The sequence below is a fragment of the Drosophila bipectinata genome, chromosome 2L, assembly GCF_030179905.1.
Source record: "Drosophila bipectinata strain 14024-0381.07 chromosome 2L, DbipHiC1v2, whole genome shotgun sequence".
Classification (NCBI taxonomy): domain Eukaryota; kingdom Metazoa; phylum Arthropoda; class Insecta; order Diptera; family Drosophilidae; genus Drosophila; species Drosophila bipectinata.
The window spans coordinates 21,414,365-21,435,175 of record NC_091736.1 but is presented as its reverse complement, the minus strand read 5'-3'; the positions used below and the strand labels follow the sequence as shown (position 1 = coordinate 21,435,175).

Genomic DNA, 20,811 nt, shown 5'->3' with positions numbered 1-20,811 from the left:
GAATTTATATTCCTAAAATCACTGTTTCTTTCTGTTGTTGCTCCAGAAATACTGCGGCTTTATTTTTTTTTTGTCAATACTTAGGGGCTTTTGCCACATGAAGCGTAGCATTTACCTGCCCTTCCCCAAGACCCGGACTCACCTTTCGTGAGGCCTTTGGAGGCCCGCTTGCCGAAACTGCCGAAGCGTTCCCGCTCGATCATCTGCGAGTGGATGTAGCGCTCGGAGTAGGATCGCGACAGTTTCTCCTTGGAGCTGTGGGCACCCATATTGCCTTTTTATGCTCGTATATGTGTTCAATCTTTCCAGGCCAATGTTTATGTGAGACTTTTCCTTTTTTTTTTTTCCTTTGACTTTTTTTTTGGCCGGATCGATGCCACGATTTCCAGTTTCACTTTCACAGACCCTCGATTAATACACCCGCGCACGGTCTCCAGACGTCGGCGAATTTAATTAGATGCTGTCGCTGACAACTGCCGCTTGAATGCATTTGCTTTGCCAACTCCTTGCACTCGCTGCTTGTGCAAGACCACTTTTGCTTCATGATTAACGCAAGGTTGACATTTCGAACTGAATGCAGCCTCAGTTTTTGTTCAGTTGTGTCTTCTGTGGATGGCATTGAACAGATTTATGGCGGCTAGGTTTAATTACCCCATTAACCGATTCAATTATCCGCCTCGCTGAGCTGACTCCCACCCTTTTGGCCACTATTTTCCACTGCAGGCCGGCCCACTTTAATTAAATTATTTTTAATGGCGCCGTTCCCGAGATGCTCCAATTTTATGGCATTTTTCACATACTAATCCCTGAGAATCCCGAGCATCGCATTCAAATTCATGAGACGTTTAAAATAACATACTTTGAGTGTGCCAGCAACCTAGACACACAAATCCAAAATAGCGAAATAATATATAGCCCAGAGACAAAAACAGTTTATTTAATTACGCATAGGAGGCCAGCAACCAGGAGATGGCATCAGAAATGCGATAACAGACTGCAATTTTTCCAAAATGAAATTTTATGTAAGGGCCTGCAATACTCAGTGGGAGATATACATATGTGCAGGGTATAGCCCATGGAGATCAACTAAGAAAATGCTGCAGTTCGTCGGACTAACTGCAGTCTGAATTTCGCAATGAAAATGACAAATGGTCTGAGACAGAAAGATGTTCTGCGCGACAACGCGACCTCAATTTTGATGCTGCGGAACCAAGAACAAACAAACCAGAACGAGGCAGGTGCATGGACGGCCAAGAAACTATTGCAACACAATCCAAATAAATCATCGGGCGAGTTGGGGGAACGCCACCAGGCTAGGGGGCTGGTCCTCTCCAAGATCCCCCAGGTCCCAGCCACATTTCCCCACTGCTGACAGGTTTGAATGTCATCACAACTTGACAAAGGCGAGCCAAAATGTAACCCAAACCGAAATGAGCTGACAAATCGCAAGCTATGATTTGTGGCAGGGCATTCGAATGTGGGACACCGACACAAAAAACAACCGACTCGAACTGACGCTCGCCCTCTTAGTGGTTTCTGAATAAAATAGGGTACCTTGTCGTACATTTTTGGGAAATCAAAAGGCCCAGGCTCTTTCAAAAACAGGTTCTCCAAAAGGCCCTCCTAAAAACTAAATCAAGCGCCTCATAAAGCTTAGATCTCCGATCGTTATCTGATATTTTAGTCAAAAGTCCAAAGTGTCTCGTGTGAGATGATCGGAAGTGCTCCGCCGTTTGGCAGAAGAAGCCAAACCCCAATGCTATGAATAGAACCGGCGCCCCCTTTAGCCAAATCGTGTCGGCCTGTTGGACCAGATCCCAGTCGGGCCTGCAAATGTCAATCCGGCCAGGCGCACTATTATTAGCCCGAAAAGGTGTCAAATAATGACTCCACTTTGAAATTTATTTTAGGCCCGTGCGACTTTATGGCCGGTTCTATTTTTGGGCCATTGGAAAACGGTTTGGAGAGCATAACTCACAAGACTTCGGATGCCGGAAGCTTCCGCCACAAAAATGTGAAGCGGAAGTGGTGGGATAGTCCTCAAGGGCATTCGTACATCCACTTTTGGAGGTTTGTGCGGATATAAAGAAATGCCTGATTTCTGTCTGAAAGCGGCAGCTGGTGTACCAAAGTAGCGCCAACTGCCGCGGGCCTGCTTTAATTCAATATGCAGAAATTGAGTTTGACTTTCCATTAAAAGTTGCCCGCCACCGCCTCCGTGTGGGCTGCTGTGCCTCTTTCATTGGCAAGGCCTTCTCAGGTGGCAGGCTCAAAAGCAATTAATTGCCAGACAGTGCCCAAAGGACAAAGGATCCTGCAGCAGCCACGCCGGCGAAAAGGCCGAGGTGAGCATAAATTTGCATAATTCATCAGAGGGAAACTCCAAGGGAAGTTGGCTCCCAAAAGTTATTAATTAAGCGGAAGTCTTTAAACTTTTTTCTTTCCTGGGAATCAATTATTAAGCTCCTCCCATAGGTGGTATGGAACCCCCCGACTGCACCGGGTCATAAAAGAAGGCTGCTCCCAATATCACCGCATCTCGTCCCGAATAGTTCGATCTGTGCCGGGCTGCCGCCTGTTTTTATGCGGTTTTTATGGGAGCTCATAAACTGGCCGGCGACTATCGCCAATATACCAATTGTGCGGGTTCACTGTCCCCAGAGCGAGCCATTTATCTGTTTACTGTTTGCAGGGGAGCTCCCCGGCCAGCCCGGCCCGGCAATAAAAATTAACAATTACCAGTGCAAAAGGAAACTCGCCGCGCTTTTTATTAATGTGCCCGGTGCTGTGCCTAAATGAGCAAAGATTGTGGCAGCCGCATGCAAATGGGGAGCAGGACCCGGCCTGCAAGTGACCCCCACTAGCAGCCCAACTGCGGAAACTGTAAGAGCTACACGCCACTGTTGCAATTAGACCCGTAGACCCGAATACCAAATATTCCTGCCCAAGTGACGTCATGAATTCGCTCCAGTGAGCTGGACAAAGGTCGGTGCCTCTGGGTCTCATACCATGCTAGCAACACCAGTGGAGAGAAGCAAGTGGAAAGATCACCAGGAATATGATTCATAGAGCGGGCCGATGGAAGGGGACCGAGAGACTTTAGAAAGTTGAAAGAACCGACGCACGGAATTAAGACAAATTTACTGTAAAATTATCAAGTTAAACTATATAGATATATACACAGTTGGGGGAACCCGACTTCCATTTGCATTCTAATGAACACCCAGTACTCAGGCAATCCAGCCATCTCGCAGATACTTTTCTGTGGCAGATACTGAATTGCGAAAATAGGAAATGGCAGATGCAGATGCGCTCATAATGCAATTTTATTTTTAAAGCGCTGCCGCTTGCCCCGGGTCGCTTTTGGGGCACTATTTGCATCTTTTATTTCGCTTTCTGGTGGCACACTTTGTGGTTCCACTGCCGGCGAGCAAGTGGCGGCAATTTGTTTTAAAAATATTTTCCTTCGGCATGGACGGTGGCACGTCTTGCATTGGGCTATGTGGGCATCTAATGAGTAAACAATTTCGCAGTAGGTTACGTCTACTTCTTTTGTGACGACAGCAGTCCCATTTGTTGTCTAATTAAGCTGTCGACTTGCTTCAGCTCTTATTTTCGCCAATTTATGCACTTGTCTCGGCTATTCAGAGTCCCATTATGGGCATCGAAGTCGACTTGTTCCCACTTGGATGTGATTGGAGCAATGACCTCTGCGACTTAGAATGAAAATGAATAGTAAAACCTACCAATTCCGATAAGATAAGGTAGATTGGAGCATTAAAGCTCCACAACACTGGGAAAGTGGGACAAGCGGTCAACGGGTCTGCCTGCCACCTCACAAGCAATCCATTAGGCGGCCATTAGAGAAACAATGGATATTGGACCTCCAACGAGTGACGAAACACTCTGGCCCACGAAGTGCTTCCGGTTGTCTGGCATTTGCCTAAGCGACCGCACGTGCGACCTCCAAAATACAGCTTTTGGCACCCAGCGCAGTTGGGTCATTAAACAAGTATTTGAACGACAATTTCGGAGACGGCACTTGTCTTCATTTTCCTCGGTCAGCCCACAGGAAGGAGGCCCTCTAACGACACGATTATTTATTAAGCCTAGAGCTCCAAGCCGAGAGCTGCGAATGCACTTTACTGCTCTGGGACTGAGGTCCATCAGCTGACTCACTCGGTTCTTAAGACCGCCTTGTATTGCCTGATTTGATATGCAAATTAGCCACGAATACGAGTGAGAAGACGGTGTTTGATCAGAGCGAGGTGCAATGGACTCACTCATCGGGTCCCGGTGGCCCCATAACTTTTTTATATCCCCCTTCAGCTCGTTAACAACTCGGCAAGAAGAACAGGGAACACCTGCCACGGCTATCAATCAGGGCAGCAGGTGGAGTGGTCTCTGGAAAGAGGTTAGAATGCTTATAAGAAATGGGTAGCATGTGTGGATAATCTCTTTCGGTTTCCAAGTTCCAGCCTCTATTAAAATGTTTTAAGCTTCAAAAACTAACAAGCATTGCAACAACGCCAACAAATGCGTTCGTCGTTAAAATTATCAACATGTCGTGTCCAATTTAGCCCGGCTGGAAATGTAACTGGTTCAGTGACCAGCCGGCACAAACAGCTGACTTGGCCGAAAAGCGTTTTAGCCGTTTGGCGTCCGTTTATGGCGGCAGTGATTGGCAGGCCACAAAGGCGCTTCGTTGTGGCAAAATGAAAAGTGTTTCGCCTTCGTTTCTTATTCAACCAGAGAGCTATGCCACATTATGCAAAAGCAGAAAATCGGAACCATCGAGCCAGTCCCGGGCAACAATACACCTTGCGACTATCCAGTGAAAGTTGACAGCGATCTAGAGATACTTTTGTTACCGATTTGGTGAACTTCCATAGATTTTTGGGCGGTTTCAGTTATTATGGTAATCGATAGCCGTTCCCAAGTGGCGGCCGAAGGGTTCGGGACTCGAGAGATCTTTGTCGGATAGTTATCCCTGAGAAATTGCTATTAACCAAAGCCGAGTGCGAGTGCGAGGAAAACCCGGCCCTGGGTTGAGGCTTTTCCCAACTTTGCATTGAAAAATTCCTTGGCTGGAATCCCTCTTTGCGCAACCTTGGAGCAATGCAGAAAATTGAAAAGTTGCCGCAATATCACTCGATGCAGTTCGTTTTGTTGGCTCTGTTACGGTTTCTTGTTGCTGATGTTTGCAGCGTACTTTGTGCAACACAACGCCCACAACACTTTCTCGCATAGTTGGTCGAACGATTCCACGGCAGGTGGAAAAGGCAGGAGGCAGCGGAGAAACAGCGAAATGGCACAGCGGCGAAAAATAAATGTTTCTGTCCAGCATTAATTTTGCAATTTCCCACATAATTATCAAGCGCCGTTGCCAAGCTGGAGGGGGCCGGAGCCGGAGGGCGGCAGTGAAAGGGAGAGCCGAACGAAAGCAAGGTCTCCATTGGAGCTTTTTGTATAGTTTGTGGAGCGGGGGGGATGCGGGCATAGGCAGATCCAGAAAAATGCAAATATGATAATAATAATGTAAAAAAGCACAAAGGCATGCCAGCACGTCAAGTGAAAATCAAGCAAGCCGTCCACAGCGCAAGAGCCGGAGAAACGCTCACAGACACACGTAGCAGCCTCCGAGCCATAAAGCTGGCTGGTCTTCTAACAGCCGGCCAGAGAACTGACTGCCGTTTGAAGGAAATTACAGCCGCAGAGCAAAGAAACCCAACAGTTAAAGATACCTGATCAAAACCAGTAGACGCCGGAAACAGGTGTCGCCCAGAAGGCCCTACCATGCAGCAAAGCTTAAGACCGGGCAAGTTACTCTGCCACTCTCCGGATGTTACGGAAATAAGGTGTTGGGCATTTCACGCCCACAGAACCATCTTAAGCGGATAAATGGTATTAGAAGGGTTCCAGATACTAGAAACTGGTAGCTACTTAGGTATATGTAGGCATCTTGAATTCTTGAATGATATTTCCACGAAATGGCACATTTGGTCTCCAGTCCTACTGATGTCATTGGGGGTGACCTCATTTAAATAATCCTCAAAAGAGGCTTACGGCTGGGCTCCATTGTATCCCCTACTCGGTAAGCCGGACAGAGGCGGACCAGGTGAGGCTGGTAAGCTCGACTGGCACCCCTGAATGACGATGGAGTTTTAATCCCAAACTTTCAACGAGCGGCACGTCTCAACTAGCCTAGGTAAACGACCCTTGGGTGCAGCCCACCCGCCGCCCGTTCTCACCCGGCGGGTTCCCACAGACAAAAGCTAACGGTAACCAGCAGAGAAACCAGCAACGGAGAACCATCAGCGATTTTGCGACTTCGCCAAAGTTCGTGAGAAGTCCGAGGCACAAACTGTAGCAGAACTGATTACGGCCAAAGTAATTTATGGCCAGCCGGCCCGAGGAGCATTCTTAGCGACTGTGGCACCCACAGGTTGATTGATTGGGCTCCTCATTGAATGCGATTCTGCCCAGACAGTCTTTTGGTGTTGAGTGTCAAGCTCAAGCGGGGGAGCGCGAAACAAATTCCAATTCCAGATACCCAGCAATGACGTCAGGACCCAGAGCATGAGACCAGAAAGCCTCCAGTCAAAGGTGGTCGGTTGGGTTTTGGGTTTCGGGCGACGCTATTGTTTCGGTTGGAATCATTTTAGACACTTTTTGAAAACAAATGAGAGCCCCGGCGAACCGGCATTCTGAAGAAAACCTGTTTTTTAGATGCTTCTATTGAGAAGTGCTCGAAAGGGGTTGCGAATCGGGTCTCGAGCCTGGGGGGAGTCAGCCAAGGGTACGCTGGACAACTTCAAGCAGCTTCGGACGGGCCGTTAAGCCGTGTATATGGATGTTTAGATTTGTTTTTAATCACTAACAGGTATCACCGCACAGGTAGCACTCTCCGAACCGTTTTCATGACCAATTTCGGTAATTATTTTCCCCGTCGATCTAATCAAGATCACGAACAACACGCAGAAGGCCGAAACACGACAACTGATACGGCCCGGGCGAGAACGAAGAGCAAGCGAACGAATGTCTTTGAAAACCCGCCACAAACTGAAAAGCTAAATGCAGGCGAGCACAAGATACAAGATACATGTATCTACAACCTCGCGCACTCACACCACTGCAGTTTCTCTCTTCGAAGAGCAGGGGCTCAGCAAGCAGCTGGTTGGCTGTAGCCGCTGAAAAGCCGGTTCGCGGCTTAAACCTCTGGCCGTTCTACTTGGCGGGTTTCAAGTTTGGCCTGAGATACCTGAGCTACCAAGCTCAGTCTCGTGGCAGAGGGAGCTTCGCTTATGTTGCTCTTAGGTTGCTGGCCTATATGCTCCAGCAACATGCACTGCTTTGCGTACTGCTTGCGATCTGTGGTCATCATTTCGATGCATACTTTTGGGCTCTTTCAAATTGTGGGTCTTCATATGGGAGGTACCTTTTCAGGCTGATGACATAAATAAATTATGCGATCCAGATAATCAAGCTTTATAAAAAGTATATAATTAAAACTTTACAAAGGTGAAAAATATACAAAGGATTTTTAAACAAGGTTGCGCAAAAGTGATCCTCATATCAGAACATGCTATTAAATTCGCGATTGGCCTCTAAGTCAGTTCTGTTGTGACATTTGGGTGCTAAACACATGCGAAATACACTTAAATAATAATAAAAATGGTGCACCGGCTCACAATGCAATTGCCACAAGCGATATGCTGAAGGATGCATTTCCCGAGTGCCTAAAATCCCGTTTTAACGAGCTACACTGGCCAGCAAGATCGCCTATTTCGACAGCTCCACACTTCTTTTTGTGGGGCTTTTTGAAGTCGCGGGCTTATGTCAACAAGCCTCAGACTCTTGCATCTTTTAAAGACAATATCCGTCAAGTATGTCAGGACCTAAGTCTGGAGGTTCTGGCCAAATTAATGGAAAATGTCAAAAAAAAGGGCCCAAATATGTACTATCAACTGTGCGGCGGCCATTTACATGACAGGATATTCTCGTCCTCAAAAATAATAAATTAAAAAAAATTTTTTTAAACAGTCAAAAAACGTTTTTTTTGCGCCACCTTGTAATAATAAGGAAATAGTAAACTTTACTAATTTGTTATACACAAATCAGCTAAATCTGGTAAGTAAAAGTGCTGATAGTATTTACAAATTTATTGCTTATAATCTAAACAAGTCGAAAAAAATAATACTTTTTAAAAGTTCAAGCCATGATATATGGGCAATTCCATAGAAAGGTCAACCGTGACCGAAAAATTAAATGATAATAAATCCATATTGTATAAACTTCTTTAAACTAAGAAATAGTTAAATTTTTATATATTAAACAGTTTCAGACTCCAATATATTCTAATGGCAAAATACGTGGGCCTAAAGTTCAACATGTACATTTTTTCATTTCGCTACATTTTTGATGGCTTTCCTTTTTAATTCATTATTCTAAATAGAGATCAACTATGCTTATACCAATGCGTTTTTATCTATCTCAGAGAAATAGAGAAGAAAAAAAAATACACGGGAAGATAAGGAATGCATAATCTTAGCTTACGTCTTAATTTATATTTCGCTAATTTCAATGTCGCGTGCGTTCCGTATTTGGAGCATTTGTTATCATTACATCGGTGTCGATCATTAAAAGTGGTTGAAAATTGATTTCTAAACAGAGTTCATAGCCTAAAAACTAAAAAATATTTTTCCATATTTTTACGGTAAGAACTTGTTAAAGTTTTTAATACATTAAGTGTGTCGCGTGCGTTCCCAATGTAAGTAAAAAATTATAATTTTTTTCTACATTGATGAGCTGTGTATATAAAATTATTCATAAAATTTATAGATGACTCCAGGTGCTGTTTTAGGTAGGTGCTGTTTTAAAAAGGAAAGTTTGGCAAGTTGTAAAAGCCAAACATTTAGTACTAAAAGACGCTTATGCATTTTATGAATGCGCAAAACAGCATATAAATAGTGTTGAACTACTATATATTTCTACAAAGGATGTTGACGAGTATACACCAATCTTAAATAAAAAATGGAGGAAAGTCCCGAGTATTTATGGACTTCATAAATTGCATCACTTATCATGTGATCGAAATTTATTAACAAAAGCAGCACAGACTGCATTTTCTGCTAAAAAGCGTGCTTTTTAAAGTCGCCTGATATTAATTTTTTTTGGTCAAAAACTAAAAAATTTAATCAAAAACTATTGAAATTACTTAATTCTTTTCTTTTTACATTTAATAAAACTGATTTCTTTTCATAGGACTTGTTTTTTATGTGATATGGTACTAGGGAAATTTTTGTCGCGTGCGTTCTGTCGTGTAACGTTCCAAACTTTAATATTTTAAAAATAAACTACCTAATATTTTTTAATGAGTCATATATCGAAAGAAAGGTACATATGTCCCCTTAATTTTTTAAAAGACCGCATTAAAAAATATCAAGCCAATTCGCTGAATTCTAAGCTTGAGTGGACTTAAAAAAAAGCCACTTCCGTTTTTTGTCGCGTGCGTTCCACACAAAGTTTGCTCATATCTTAGAAACCTTTCATCGCCAGCCCTCAAATTTTTTACCAAAAATAGTTCAGTATTAAGGCTCTTAAACACTGAAAACATTGGGTGAAAAAAACCAATACTTTTTTTTTATTGCACTTTAAACGCGTACGATTGTCGCGTGCGTGTCTATGGAATTGCCCATATTCGTAATAAACCATGCATAACCACCGACCATAACATTTTTTTAAATTCCTTATATTGTGATCCAAACAATAAATAGTAACGAATAAGTTCCCCTTGAGAACAATTTTTCAGAAACATGTTAATTTAATTTTTGTTTCTCCCATTAGTTATGCCATTTTTCTTACAAAATAATTATATTCTGGCTGTATCGAACTTCATGGCCTTGTACTCATAGATAAAAAAGAACACCTGACATATAAAAATTTATAAATTTTTATAATTTGGATAAATTTAAATAAATTTACCCCAAATTGGATATCCACTAGTTTCCATGTAAACTTATAAATGGCATCACCATTTCTTTTCTCATAAGAGACTATTATTTTCCCTACAAGCTATTCAAAATTTGTGTACTTACGCAATGGAATTTTAGCCAATAGTTTTGGGGATCCGCTTCCAGAGGCATTGGTGGCAGGCACGCTGCCGTTTCCGTTGCTCATCAAACTCAGGTCACTGTGCGAGCTCTTGTGGCTGTCCTTGCTGTACGAACGGCCACTGTGGGTAAAAAACGAAATAGAAATCAGTTGCCTGGCTTAATTATCGATTTTAGTCGGTCTTAAAGGTAGTTATTTAACCAGGCATTCCCCAATCAGTCTCGACTTGCGTCGTAGCATTAAATTAATTCAGTGAAATTATGGCCATAAAGTGTGATTTCCTGCTGCTCGACCAACAATCCGAAAACTTCGGCTCTCGACGGCACTTGAAAATCCACAAAGCTGTGAAATTATTGCAAACATTCTTCAAGCGTCGCTGAGCAATTTCAGAAAAGAAATCCAAACAAAGATGTTTCCAAGAGAAAATTGGAAAATCAATTGGTTAAATTTATAAACCTCCTCCCTTCCTGTAAGTGGGCGAAACCGCCTCTCCTCCTCTTTTTCTCCAGCTGCCCCTCAGCCCGCGACTTCCGCCGGCAGGGCACTAATTGAAAACTTTTCAAAAATGAAAAATTTCCAGCAGGAAGCCACGAAAAGGCGAAATGGACAAAGGAATTAGCATTGCCAACTGGGCTTCCGTTGCCAGCAAAATAACTCTAGTTTCTCGCCCAGCCGGCAGGGGCAGCAAAAAGCGGTTCGCGGTGGTTGGGCAAAGACATTTTTCATTTTTGTTTACTTGTCTTCTGTCGACAGACCGCGTCGCAGTTGGAAAAGCGCTGATTCCACTCGGTGTTGCAATTAAATGCAATTATAAACAGTTGTTAATGCGTGCACACGCCGAGCGATTGTCGTTGAGTCTTTATGGATTGCGAAATATGTCAGGCCAGACCTGGTAACAAGCCGGTCTGCCAATGGAGGTGGCAGTCTAAGCCACTGTTCCCTGCCTCTAAGTTCAATTTGTGAAACTTCCTCATTTCCCTAAAGCTATGAGCCTTTGTCGCATCGATGTTTGCGGGCCAGCCCGGCTACCGTTGGCAACACATTATTTTCACTGCCAAGGCTTTCTGTGTCACACGAGTTGGCCTTTTAAGGCGCCGCGTGTTCATCGTTGGAAAAACCGTCGAGTTTCGCAAGAAAACGAACATTTCCGCGAAACAACTCGTTCATCAATGCAGGTAACAAGAGCCGGTAATAAATGCAGAGTTTTGGGCCATTATTCAAGCCTAGTTTCGGAGGCAACAGTCCGGCGGGGGAGAGGCCTGCGACTGACCGGCAAATATATTTAATTATGCAAATCGCGAAACGAGCCCATCGACACGCTGCCAAGCTCACTGAGGCGTCAAACACGGCGGAAATCGAGCGGGAGAATCGATTGAAAGGAAAGAGTCGGCTATAAAGGCCAGTCGGATCATACTCGCTTTAAACTCCAACTGTAGAGTTTAAATAGCACCCGAAGCGGTGTCTGTGCCTTGCTGCCGCGGCGATGTTATAAATATTTATTATATCATCTTCATTCCGACTCCGACCACAAAGGACAATGTACTGGGGACTGGGCAGCTGAGAAGGCGTTGCAATCGCTATTTAAATGCATTATTAATGAAATGCAAATGTCGAGGCTGTCACGAGAACGGCTACTATCGGGGCAGACAAAGCCGGCACTTGAAAAAAAAACAATAGCCACAATGACAAATCAGCAAACAGTTTCGGAAGCAAAGTAGGCAGCTGCCAGAAAATATTCGACTCCAGCGGGTACTCCTCTCCACACAAATGGGCCAACCCACGAGGCAAGTGGAAAGTCGTCTAGTGGTCAGCGGGAGGATAACTCCCCCACTCCACCCTCGGTCTGCGCCTGATGTCACCGCTTCGGACTCGGGTTCTGGCGATGCACTTACCCTTGCACCGACTTGGTCACCACCCGATAGTTAACAGGCTGGACGGGTCGCCGTATCTTCGTGGGAACCGTGGACCCGCCTCCGGCCATCAATGTCACGAGGGCTAACATCTTCGCGTTTCTACAGAGTCTTCTACGATTAAGTGTTTCGCGTTAGTATGTATGTGGTGTAGGCGTTTTTCCAGGTGTAGTATCTTTTATCAATATTTTAATCGCTTAAGCAGTCACAGTACACAAATATACAAAGTGTTCAGTTCTCTTTTCTGACTTGAGTAGCAGTGCTAACTTTCGATTGGTAGTGGGTCCTATTTCAAGAGTATTTCTTGCCCAATTGGCGAATATTCTCGGTGGGAGTAGTCCTGCTGAAACCCATCAAGGAAATAAATCGCCATTTCTTTCATTTTCATTGGAATTTATTCCGTTTTTTAGGAAAACGTTGCCATTATTGCTTTCGGTCTTCTTTGGGAAACTTGTCACCCTGAGTTTAGAAACCTGACAATTACTTCCAGTCGACTGTGACTGTCTGTTGTTTTAATTGCTGCATGTCCATCGTTTGTGGCATTTGGGCACTGTCCAATTGATCTTTGCCCTTTGGCCGAGGAAACTGGCGAAGCAATTAGGCGACTTCCTCGCTTTGGCCAACTCCGAGTTGCAGCTTCTCAAATAATTCGCCATCCCTTGCCGAGCTCGCCCCTGCCATTATGTATTATGCAACTGTGGAAGCCACCCTCTGCAGAAACAATTCCATCTCTTAATGAGCTTCCATTAAACTTAATTTCAGTTGGAGCTCTGTTTGCTGTCGGATCTCTGTGTGCGAGCCAAATAAATATGCGAATGTATACAGACGAAACACTCATTCTAGCTGAGCCTGCATTATGACTTGTCGCGGGAAGTGAAATCCAAACATCGATAGACATTGTGTGCTCTACCCCATCATTCTAGCTCTGCTGATTTTCCATTTAATTGAAATATGCTACCGAGTACTGCAAAGACTGCAAGGGGTAGCAGGAACCTCAGACCCATGATAACTCTTCTATAGAAATAAAGTACAATTCTCAATCACAACGGGTATCTCCAAGTCTTCATTTCCATTCCGAAGCTCGTACGCAAGTGGAATTGCAATTTCTGAGTGGCTTTGAAGTGTACCCATCTGGGAGTAGCATATACTATTTCTTTGCATACTTTCACTTGGTCATAGCCAATTGGATTTAATGGCCCGCGGGCCTACTGCCACTGATTGCACTTCGCGTGCCCTCTTAACCTCGAAAGAATGTACCGCGATTGCGGATTAATTAAATTGCTCACTTCCTTCAAAGCGAGGAGGCTACCAGCACAATGGGTTGATTATGCGAGTTCTGGCGAATAATACAGTTTTCATCTACTTTTCGTGGGGCTTGCGAAAATTCAAATTAGTCAATTCTATTGTTCTAGAAAAGCAAAAACTAGGTGACTCTTTGTGCGAAGCTATGCGGAAACCCTCTATTATCCCCCCGAGTAGAGCAACGAAGACGAAGCTTTTGGAGCTCCAGGTGTATGGTACTCTCGTTCGATTTAACTTTATTTAAGGAATGAAATGATCTCTTTGGTGACAGCATAACCAGTAGAACCACTTCAACTGCGGTCGAGTGCTGGAGCACAATGGGGCTTCGATCAATAGAAGACCAATCCAGACAAGCTGCTTTTGTTCAAAGCACGAGCTTCCAGGGAACATTAGCAGCTTCTGATTTACGGAGCAAGTAAGTCATTGCCGTCTAATAGAGACAATAGCGAGACTCCGCTGAAGTTCTGCCTCTCGACGACAGTAATGACACCCTTCCACATCTCTTTTGGAGCCGAGCTGCGGATAAGTGGGTTTAAACAAGTTCAAGTTGCTGGAGAGCTTCGAATTATTGAAGACTTCAATTAATATCTGAAACCAACACTGTTCATTTTTATACCCTTGCAGAGGGTATTATAATTTTGGTCAAAAGTGTGCAACGCAGTGAAGGAGACATCTCCGACCCTATAAAGTATATATATTCTTGATCAGGATCACCTCCTGAGTTGATATGAGCATGTCCGTCTGTCCGTCTGTCCGTCTGTCTGTCTGTTTCTACGCGAACTAGTCTCTCAGTTTTAAAGCTATCGTCTTGAAACTTTGCACACACCCTTCTTTCCTTTGCACGCAGTATATAAGTCGGAACGGTCCGGATCGGCCGACTATATCCTATAGCTGCCATATAACTGATTGATCGGAAATGGTATAACTTTGGTGTTTTTAGAGTTAGAGAGTTCAAATTTGACATGAGAGCTATTTTTGGCAAAACATTACGTCATGCCAAATTTCATAAGGATCGGCCGACTATATCCTATAGCTGCCATGTAACTGAACGATCGGAAATGACCCAACTTTCGTGTTTTTGAAGATAGAAAGCTGGAATTTAATACATATTCTATTTTTAGTCAGTTGATCCAACCTATCAAATGTCATTAGGATCGGCCGACTATATCCTATAGCTGCCATACAACTGAACGATCGGAAATGGTATTTGGTAGAAATATCAACTTTCGTATTTTTGAAGATAGAAGTTTGGGACTTTTTTATACCCTTGCAGAGGGTATTATAATTTTGGTCAAAAGTGTGCAACGCAGTGAAGGAGACATCTCCGACCCTATAAAGTATATATATTCTTGATCAGGATCACCTCCTGAGTAGATATAAGCATGTCCGTCTGTCCGTCTGTCCGTCTGTCTGTCCGTCTGTCTGTTTCTACGCAAACTAGTCTCTCAGTTTTAAAGCTATCGTCTTGAAACTTTGCACACACCCTTCTTTCCTTTGCACGCAGTATATAAGTCGGAACGGCCCGGATCGGCCGACTATATCCTATAGCTGCCATATAACTGATTGATCGGAAATGGTATAACTTTGGTGTTTTTAAAGTTAGAGAGTTCAAATTTTAGGTGAGAGCTATTTTTGGCAAAATAATACGACATGCTAAATTTCGTAAGGATCGGCCGACTATATCCTATAGCTGCCATACAACTGAACGATCGGAAATGACCCAACTTTAACCCAACTCGTGTTTTTGAAGATAGAAAGCTGGAACTTGGTACAGATTATATATTTGGTCAGTTGATCCAACCTATCAAATTTCATTAGGATCGGCCGACTATATCCTATAGCTGCCATATAACTGAACGATCGGAAATGGTACTTGGTAGAAATATCAACTTTCGTATTTTTGAAGATAGAAGTTTGGGACTTTTTTTAGATTTTGTATTGTAAAAAATTGGATTACATATTCCTATTGCCATAAGGATCGGCCAACTATATCCGATGTTTGCGATATATATCCGGTTTTAACTGCAAGGGTATATAAACTTCGGCTCCGCCCGAAGTTAGCTTTCCTTTCTTGTTAAAAGGTAAATCGTTCCTACTGGCAGACAGGGCCCCAAGTCTTCGGTTGCAACTCATAAATAGACATATAGGCCGGCCTGACAACCTGCTCTGTGGCTTTGCCACACTTTCCTGAACCGCAGCGCTTTTCTGTCGTATATGGAAGTGGGCTATACGTTACAGTGGATCGACGGCGGGTGCATTGAGGTTAGGAAACCATTGCAAGTAGCTGGCAGTGGGATGGGAGGGCAGCACGCCATGTTCGCTGATTCGGCGATCGCGATACCAGATACATGGATACATCACAGGGGCCGACGGAGCTCAGAAATGTGCAAATTGAAGTGACTGGGCGATAAGAAATGTAAATGCTTTGTTTCGTTTTTTCCTGCAGCTTGGCCTGGGAGATCGGCTGAGATCTGACGTGGTCTTCGTGTCGTTTTTCATTAGATACTCTGCTCTAATTTTGCTTACAGCTACTTGCCACCAGAATACGGACCAATGAACCATTGCCCGGGGTTAGTTTCTAGGGAGCAGTGCACAATATTTACAAATTGACTTAATTTCGGGCAACTATTGCGCAATTCCCCAAGGTCTAGACTCCAGAGTGATTTCTTCAATGTGCATACTTAACCCAAATAATCGAAAATTTATGTTTTTAACGAAAGCATGGTGGAAACATAAAGTATAATATGCGACGAATCGCGGTCAACTGGAGAATTATTTTAAAAATAGCGGGCCAGTGAAATATTTGCCTCCCCAATGACCATTTGCTGTAAAATTTGGTTGTTTGTTTTCCCAAACAGAGCGTTTTTCGAATGGGTGCAAACAAAAGCAAGAGTTCCAGACCAAGCCCGACTATCCCCCGAGGAGCAATACTTTTTCGGAGGAATTGGCACATTAGCGCACTGGACTGGAAACCGAGGCCGGAAAGCAAAAAGTGTCCATTAGAAACATGCATAAACGTATTAATGACGGGCTCCGACAAAAAGTTGCCCAAATCTTTCCAGCATGAAAGATGTGGCCCGCCTTGGCTGCAAAGCAAAACCTAATTGATTCTGGGCCTTAGAAACCGGCGCCGATCCACTCGAGTGCCCCCAGTATTTTCCGAGCATGTACAGTGGACGAAGCTGAGCGTAAACATTTCAGCAACTCTTTGAATGGGAGCTCCGGCGGTGGGACAGAATAGTGCCGACGAGGTGGTGGAAGTCAGTTACTATGCAAGCCAAAGAAATAGTAGCTTTGGAACAATAGTATTTGTCTTAATATCTTAACTTTGTCAAGCTTACCACACTAACAATCTTAAGGTAGTAACAACTATGGTCTTTTCGAATCTTGAACCGTCAGATCCAATATAGTACTTTCGGCGCATAGATTCTGTTCACCTTGTAGACATTGCCCCTCGGAGTGACTCGGAAAAGCCGAAACAAGTGTTTTCCAAGGCGTTGCGCTTCGTTTGGAAAAGCGGATGAGGTGGAGCCGAAGCAGCAGCTACATTTTGCCGGCAGTCCTACTTTTAAATATAGAATTTGAACTAATTTCGCCAGTTGTGTTTTTGTTATTTGTTGCATTAGTTTGGATGGATGCTACCGATGATGTTTGCTGCTCTTTCCCATGGCGGTTTTTGTTTCTTTTTTCTTGCCGGGTCCGTCGAGCGAGTGAATCGGGCAAAAATAGAGTTTGGGGCTGCTCTGGGTTGAGTCCGGTGGAGTGAGTTGGGGCCGCGGATGGATGGACCGGTGGTGTCGTTTATAAATAAATCATGTGATTCATGACTCGAATTATTTGTCTGTGTATTGTAATATCACTTGTGGGACAGTCCATTCCCTCTTCTGGTTTCGTTTCAATAGGACACGGGCGATGAGTTAATGGGCGTCTAAGTGGCTGGCCGAATGACACTTTGAAGTCTACTGTAGCCCGATCGTGGAAACTGAGTTGGGGTAGTTGGGCTAGCGAAACTGAGTTGGGGTAGGGTACCCTAACGATCTAATTACAATCCTTCGCTAAATCCTTCTTAAGCCCGTATCACAATAACCCATTTATTAGCCACTTAATGCAACTCTGGAAAGTCATAATCTTGATAATGACTTTTCCGCCGCACCACCCTTCCTACAGAGCCCACACAGCGAGATGAAAATTTCCACAAAGTTTGATGATTTCACAACGAAAGAAAGTGAAGCGGGGGAACAAACAAAAAGCTGAAAGAAATGCAACCAAATCGCTTAAGCTCATTAGTTAATATCCAATTTATAAAGAAGCCGAAGAGCAGAGTCGAACCCCGAGGCGGCGAGAAACATTAATCAAAAATCATCGGGAAAACTGGGGAAAATCGGGCACGGGAAAGAAATGCGGGAAATTTCAGCAACTTGTACAAGTCTTGCCCCAGAGAGACGGCGACAAATTAAAATCGCTCGCCGATTGCCACACGAGGTGGATGGAAGGGGAGAATTCCTGCTGGCATTACGAAACGTGTGAGGAAATCCCATGGCCGCGATTTGAGATTTAGTTTAAAACATGGCAGAGCCCAGAAGAAGTGTTGCAACCACAAGATATCAATAAGATCAGTGCAATTGGTCACACATGCTGGGCGGTTGGGCCGTCTCAGATGATCAGGTGCCATCGGAATCACTATTTGTCATCAGTTCCTGGGCTAGACCCACTCCCTTACCCGCCCATTTGCTCTCCCCCACATCGGCTGTCAATTCATCGCTTTATTTGACTGCACACGCAATAACTTTCCATACGGAAGGCAATTTGTTGGCCACGCTCACATAAATTTCTGGTCCGGACTCGGAGGTATTCCACTATCGCCGCCCTGCGCTCCGAGGGCGGCTGTTTTTTAAATGGAACCTCCGCCGTGCTACTATATAGTATCGAATGATGATGTTCATGATGAGCCACGAACGCCGCAGAGGGCATTACTCAGCTGTTCAGTTGTTGGCACTTAAAACGCCATCAAACGGCATTGGACACGTGGGACTTTTTATATTCCAGTCGGGAGAGTACTTCCCGGCCTGCAAAGATGAGACCGGCCCAGAATTGGGGTCATTTGTTGCTAATTACACATTAATGTCCCACAGCAAGCTCACAAAACTTGGTTCTGTCCACAGGTGGAACAGACCACAACCAGATGGGTATTTTAACTCAATTTTCCAAAGCAAAGGGTCCACATTTTATCTAGAAACTAGCTGACAGCCCAATGAATTTTGATTTATGTGTGACAAGTCGAGGCTTATGTAATATTGCAGTTTAATGGCGTTTTCTATTGGTAGGTATATATGGCAAATATCGGATATGGTGGGACTAGCCATGGAAAAACTGAAAAAAAAATTCAAAAAATGTATGCCTTTAAATTGGAATCTTCAATAATAACTTCAATGAAAGTTACAGGATATAGTCGACCGATCCCGGCAGATACTGAGAAAAACTGAGAAACCCACACTTTTGACAAAAATTGAAATACCTCACATTGTATACAAAAATACTACTGAAAAACTATACCACCAAATACTGGAGACTATAATATTTATGCAAATATTTTTAAGTTTTACTCAAAACCTAGCAGAGTATCTCACTATCAGTTCTACCACAATGCTTTTGCTTGACATTTATAAATTTCCGGAAACCGCATTAGGTGATATGATGATACTTAAGATAGATTTACTTTTAAGCTGAGCATTTTTAAGGTTTTTCTTTATCGCTCTTATTCCTTAAAGCAAAAAGATACCTCTGATAAAGCTTCCACCAGCTTAGAGCCAAATCGCACTTATCGACAAAAGGCAGTTTGGTAGTATTTCAGAAAACCTCTTCAATTTACGCCGACTTCGACCTTGCCTAGCAACACTGGAGAGTGAATAGCTAATAAACAATTTTCCTAGCGGCCCGTACAACTTTTGCCACCGCAGAAACCAACTTCATTACAATTTCAAATTTTTGTTTCTTGTGCACTTAACTGAGAAACCGAAACTTGTAAGGCTCCCATACCCCAGTGGCATGTAATTACTCTGGCGAGGCGAAAAAAATAAGCCAAAAACGGCATAAATTGTGGATGCAAATGCGTCAGTTGGCCGACGTGGAAAACGCAAAATGTTCGCCAGAAAAAACTTAAAAAGCTTAAATAAAAATTCTAAAGGCGTCGCCCAGGGGAAACTCTATGGAACACTCGCGAAATAGGGGCCCCGACTGAATGAAATGCTTAATTGACGTCGAAATGCAACAATAGCCGCGATTTGCATTCAGCAATTTCATTAATTTTGATTGAACATTTGAATCAGTTGCGCTCTATTGGATTGCACAGTCGGTTGTAACCCTTCCCGCCAGAATCAGTCAGTAAGCCCATCCATTTGACCCCACTTTGCTGACCAGGTCTGCTAGCTGGCCCAAGGCAGAACCAGACCCGATTAATTAATAAAAGCTGGCCCGAAGCGACCTCCATTCAAAAACAATTCGATTGTTTTTCGAAACAGAAATAGACACACACTTTTGTAAAAAAAACCCGTACAGCTCTGAGATGTAAATGCGACGGGGGATTTATTGCCACTCATTAGAATTCTAAGCCCAAGACACTTCAGCCTCGATTCGGGTCACCCCAATTCGCTGTGTTGCTCATTTTTTGGTCATTTTCGCCAGCTGGGTAAATGAATGAATTGAATTGCTTATTCGACTGATATTTCACTTACAGTATAGCTTTTAAAATAATATTTTCAAGCACCCATACCCATTATTAGAAGAAAACATTTCCAATATTTGTTTCAACTTTCAACTTACTTGATTGAAAAAAGTGGGATACAAAAACATAAGACTTGTCAGTATAATAATGATTTATGAGCTCGGAGCCTGTTCCCCCTCAGAGTTGTACATTTCACACGCAAAAGTGTCACTCAGCAAAGGTCAAAGGAGAACAGGCCGGGCTGTCGGGTTCACGGGTTTACGGGTCGGATACTTAATCAAACCATAAATATCCCACAAGCCCATAATCTGGATGCTGGCTCGGCTTACGCAAATGGATGTTGGCCAGAAAAACAAAAGCGAAGCGAACACGCTCGTAAATAAGAGACGATCATTGATTAGCGAATAAATATTCACACGGCGCCTAATTGGCCAGCTCCGGACCCAACTTTTGGGGCAAGTTCAGGGTCACCGGGTTGTATAACCGGGCGGATTTGCATTTACGAGGTCTGGTCTGTTCTGAATGGTTTCCTCAACTTTCCGTGAGGGCTGGGGGCGCAACCAGTTGTCGAAAAACTCTTTTGTTGATACTTTCTTGGACAAATTGCAAAGCAAACAACCACACTTTGCCAATTTCGCAGAGGGATTAGTTTACACGTAAATTTGCCAAACTAGTTTCAACTCTTTGTGGCAGCTCCAAACCGAACTCTGTGTTTTATTTAATTTGTGGACCAGCGAAACAATTGGTCCTCAAATTAGCTCTGTC

The 20,811-nt window shown here is 43.7% G+C and overlaps 1 protein-coding gene and 1 long non-coding RNA gene across 4 annotated transcripts in view; one reads left to right on the top strand and one right to left on the bottom strand.

Annotated features, from left to right (window-relative positions):
• toc (toucan) overlaps positions 1–20,811 on the bottom strand; it is a 73,948-nt gene that overhangs the window by 26,113 nt on the left and 27,024 nt on the right. Inside the window, exons 1-2 of one of the 3 annotated variants that reach the window (XM_043213840.2) lie at positions 12,006–12,227; positions 10,098–10,234 (exon numbers count right to left, since the gene is read on the bottom strand). In XM_043213840.2, the coding sequence (XP_043069775.1) occupies positions 10,098–10,234; positions 12,006–12,115 (247 nt within the window). In that variant the 5' untranslated portion in view covers positions 12,116–12,227. Of the gene's footprint in view, positions 1–142; positions 296–10,097; positions 10,235–12,005; positions 12,228–20,811 lie in introns of those variants that run through there. The other 2 variants (XM_043213838.2, XM_017248447.3) reach the window with 2 other exon arrangements.
• LOC138925907 (uncharacterized) lies at positions 12,082–13,069 on the top strand. Its single transcript, XR_011442138.1, has 2 exons — positions 12,082–12,189; positions 12,786–13,069. It is a non-coding gene; the product is annotated as an uncharacterized lncRNA (long non-coding RNA).